Source organism: Pocillopora verrucosa, chromosome 3, assembly GCF_036669915.1.
Source record: "Pocillopora verrucosa isolate sample1 chromosome 3, ASM3666991v2, whole genome shotgun sequence".
NCBI classification, from domain to species: Eukaryota; Metazoa; Cnidaria; class Anthozoa; order Scleractinia; family Pocilloporidae; genus Pocillopora; species Pocillopora verrucosa.
In genome coordinates, this window is record NC_089314.1 from 6,592,644 (window position 1) to 6,596,067 (window position 3,424).

Consider the following 3,424-nt stretch of genomic DNA (forward strand, 5'->3'; position numbering starts at 1 on the left):
TAGTGCAGATACAAGCAACCCCCTATCTGTGATACGATACGATTAAACTATAATCTTGATAACAGGGAGGGTAAGAACGACAAGTTTTCTTTACTGTCTGCATAGAACAAGCACATACGCATGTCTTGAACGATCGCGATCTGCGTTGCTTGCAAACCGAATGCCTCTTCCCCTCTGAAACTCATTAATTGCACGGATCACAAGGCCGTGGTTAGGTACTCCTCTCTGCCAACTTCTGACTGCTCGTGTGATGTCGAACTCCACGAAGCCTCGAGGGCGATATGGAAAGATAACAACTGGTGATCGATCCTGAGGAACCGCCTCTGCGTCAGTGTTATCCAAACCAAGGTATCGCTTCGACCAATAGGCATATGATGAACGCTTGGAGCTGGTAGCTTGATACTCGTTCCAGGATTTTTTCACCAAATGAACCTGCATATAACGGGGAATAAAAGGGGTTCTGGTAATGGGATGCCAGCTGGCCTTATGTGCGTAGACATAGTACAGGTACATCTTCGCAGATACGATCTTGTAAGCTGGGCAGTACCTCGGTAGCTGTTCAAACTTTACAAGCGATCGTTTATTGGGATAACCAGGATGCTGAGAAACGAGAAGGAACGGCAAATAGTTGAAGTTTCTGTTTGGACTTTCAAGCGTGACATCTTGTACCACTGATAGCTTGTAAACGGTGCCCCTGCCAGTATTGTACCTGGTTACACCTTGCGTGACATGAGCCAAGAACGCCACCATAAGTAAGGTTATCATCAACATGGTGCTGTTAAACAAATAAAAAAGTAAAATTAAGCCTTTATCAAAAGGCTTATGGAATGCATGCTTTCCACTCTTTGCGGCATATGAGTAGAAAATTGCATATAATTTTCATGCTCTCTAACTGTTCTGGAGAAGGAAGGATGTATAAGAGGTGAGAGAGATTATGCATATGGGGGGAGGGGTTAGGGGAAGAAATCAAATATATGGAGGGAGGGGTTAGGGGAAGAAATCAAATATATGGAGGGAGGGTTAAGGGTAAGTTACCAAATGTCCTTTAAGGGGTATAAAGCAGAATACGGTTCTAAGCCCGTGGAAAAAAAAACTTTGGTCTAGAACTAGATGAGCCCGTAACTAGGAGTCCCACAAGTGATTGGAAAGGGAACGAGTTTGTTTTATTTCTACATTTTCATCCTTAAGCAACGTGCGGTTGCACTCATCATAGTTTAACAAAAAGCTAGTCTAAAATTGACTTTAACACCTCAACTGAAACAAGCGTAGAAAAATTGCCTGTTAACAGATTTAAAACTAAACCGTTAGCTGACGCCGAATTTCCGCCAACTTTTCGATAGCAAATTTACTGATCCTCCATTTGTTCCGATTTTATGCTTAAGAAAATTGTCATGACGAGATTCAAGACTTTGAGCAACTTCTACTGGGACTCTAGGTACCTTAGAGCTTTTAATTACTTATAGCACAATAACCAGCAAGCGTTTATGCTCGAAATTTACTATTCCACATTCACCTAATTTCCCTTTTGTTCTCAACACTCATCTAAACTGCGAAAATACACCTGTTCGATCTTTTTATCGAGATCAGCGACAGTTGATATTCTCTTGCGAATTATGGCTGCTGAAAAAAAAAGAAAATTTGGCAGCCACGCAAAAGGATATTTGAGATCGCTTTTCCTTAGCTTGTTAAAAAAAATTCTTGAAGAACATTGCTTGACATAACTAGCATTGTGACAACGATGAAGCACTCACTTACCTTCGTTTTATGAAGAAAGGTTGATAGTTTACCTTCGCAACTCCGACTGGTTTTTGCAACTGGCCGTACCTCTTTTAAGTCGTCTTTGGAACTTGATGGACAATTGAAGATTGCAGGGTTCAAATGTTAGATGTTGGTAGTAATATCAAATAAACTGACAGATAGGACAAATTTTTTCCTAAAATAGCGATTAATCAGAGTGTTGGTTTGACGTTAGTTGAACTTGCTGAATCACGCTCTTAAGACCTTAACTATATAATACTAGTGATACTAAGCATCCTTGAAAGCTGTGTTCAATAAGCTGCAAAGCTGTTTATGCAGCGCTTTTTTTGTCTGAAATTGTCTATATTGACCTTTAACTTACATACAACAGGGCGATACAAATAGTACGTAAAACACTTACAATAATTACGATACTTACAATGCTTACGTTACTTACAATACTACCCCTATTTCTATTTCTATTTATCAATACTCACGTTTAAAGGCTACTTAAATGATTGATGATTTTCTGTTAAACTAGCTAACACTACAAATTATATGATGCTTGCACTACTTGCATAACGAATTTTAAATCCATTATTAGCTTACTCTTCAAACTAAGCAATACTTACTTACACTGGGTGAGGCAATTACAATCTATGAGCGGCAGACTACAGCACATCACAGACACAATGCAGACACTTAAGTTACAGTTCGGAGCTTAAGTTCGTCAACAAAAAAACAACAGCAAAGAAAAGTAGTGCTGACTTTGAATGAGCCAACCACATATTCTCTGCGTGTGGTATCAAAAAATGAATTAAATAAATAAATAAATAAATAAATAACATTTTGCCGCTCTTGCAAAACCGTGTTGCGTCCAAATATATTGATTTTCTTAGTGATTGTTCACTTTCCCAGTTTGACTGTTGTACCTTTTTTAACATACTCGGGCTGCTTAAGTAGTCTGACCCCTTCCTGAAATAAAGGAAATCAAGTGATTTCTTTCCTGACGATAGTGACGACTTTCAAAGAGTTTACTCAGAGCGAAACGATTTCCAATCAGTACGTAATTAGACAGCATGAAGCAACCATAGAAGCCGTGTTCGATAGGCGCTATATTATGAGTATTTTAAGCAGCGAAACAAAAAGGGGTGGATTCAGAACTTTTGACTTCCGTGTTTTTATTTGTTGAATAAGCATATTTTATCAGGCACTTTTGTCTGACATGCCCTTGTGTTTGTCCCTGTCTTGTCAGATTAATTTTATTTTAGTTTCGAGCGCAACAAATACTTTGAAATAAAATAGATATCTATTGCAGCCAGTTGAATCTTAAATGAATGCATGTACAATATGTCATCATTATATTCAACTCAAGACTTATTTAAGTTTGATTTGGTGTTGTTTCCGATATCAAAAACGGACATCTGTTCTCCCAAACACTTTTTTTCTTTACTGTTCCTGAATTTTGTCTGTTTTCTAGCGAAAGTGTTACAATGTAACTCTTCTTCGTTAAAGATTAAGTCTCATTTTGTTATTACAAATAAAACGGTTTTAATGCCATTCAAAAGGGATTAATATTATGCATTTGAACTTAATTGTAATTACTGGAGTTTACTTCCGTGAGATATCACAACCGACAAAAGACATATCTGTTCATCAAATCTTCCTTAAATTTCTCAAATGTTGG

The 3,424-nt window shown here is 37.9% G+C and overlaps 1 protein-coding gene across 3 annotated transcripts; it reads right to left on the bottom strand.

Moving 5' to 3' along the window:
• On the bottom strand, nucleotides 1-1,871 carry LOC131777398 (uncharacterized). Of its 3 annotated transcripts, none has more exons than XM_059093691.2 (2): nucleotides 1,756-1,871; nucleotides 1-775 (listed from the first exon to the last, which is right to left on the bottom strand). In XM_059093691.2, exon 2 carries the CDS (start codon nucleotides 769-771, stop codon nucleotides 91-93), a length of 681 nt encoding a protein of 226 aa, XP_058949674.2. In that variant the 5' UTR covers nucleotides 772-775; nucleotides 1,756-1,871; the 3' UTR covers nucleotides 1-90. The 3 variants fall into 3 exon arrangements, with proteins under 3 accessions (XP_058949674.2, XP_058949673.2, XP_066020363.1); XM_059093690.2 differs by lacking the exon at nucleotides 1,756-1,871 and adding an exon at nucleotides 1,514-1,613; XM_066164266.1 differs by lacking the exon at nucleotides 1,756-1,871 and adding an exon at nucleotides 1,562-1,607.
• Between the last annotated feature and the right edge of the window lie 1,553 nt (nucleotides 1,872-3,424).

Bases quoted from the DNA above. Each gene is read 5' to 3' on its own strand.
- LOC131777398 (XM_059093690.2), bottom strand. From the start codon at position 1,542: ATGAGTGTTGAGAACAAAAGGGAAATTAG. The intron at 776-1,513 runs GTGAATGTGGAA...TTTGTTTAACAG, and splicing joins GAGAACAAAAGGGAAATTAG to CACCATGTTGATGATAACCT.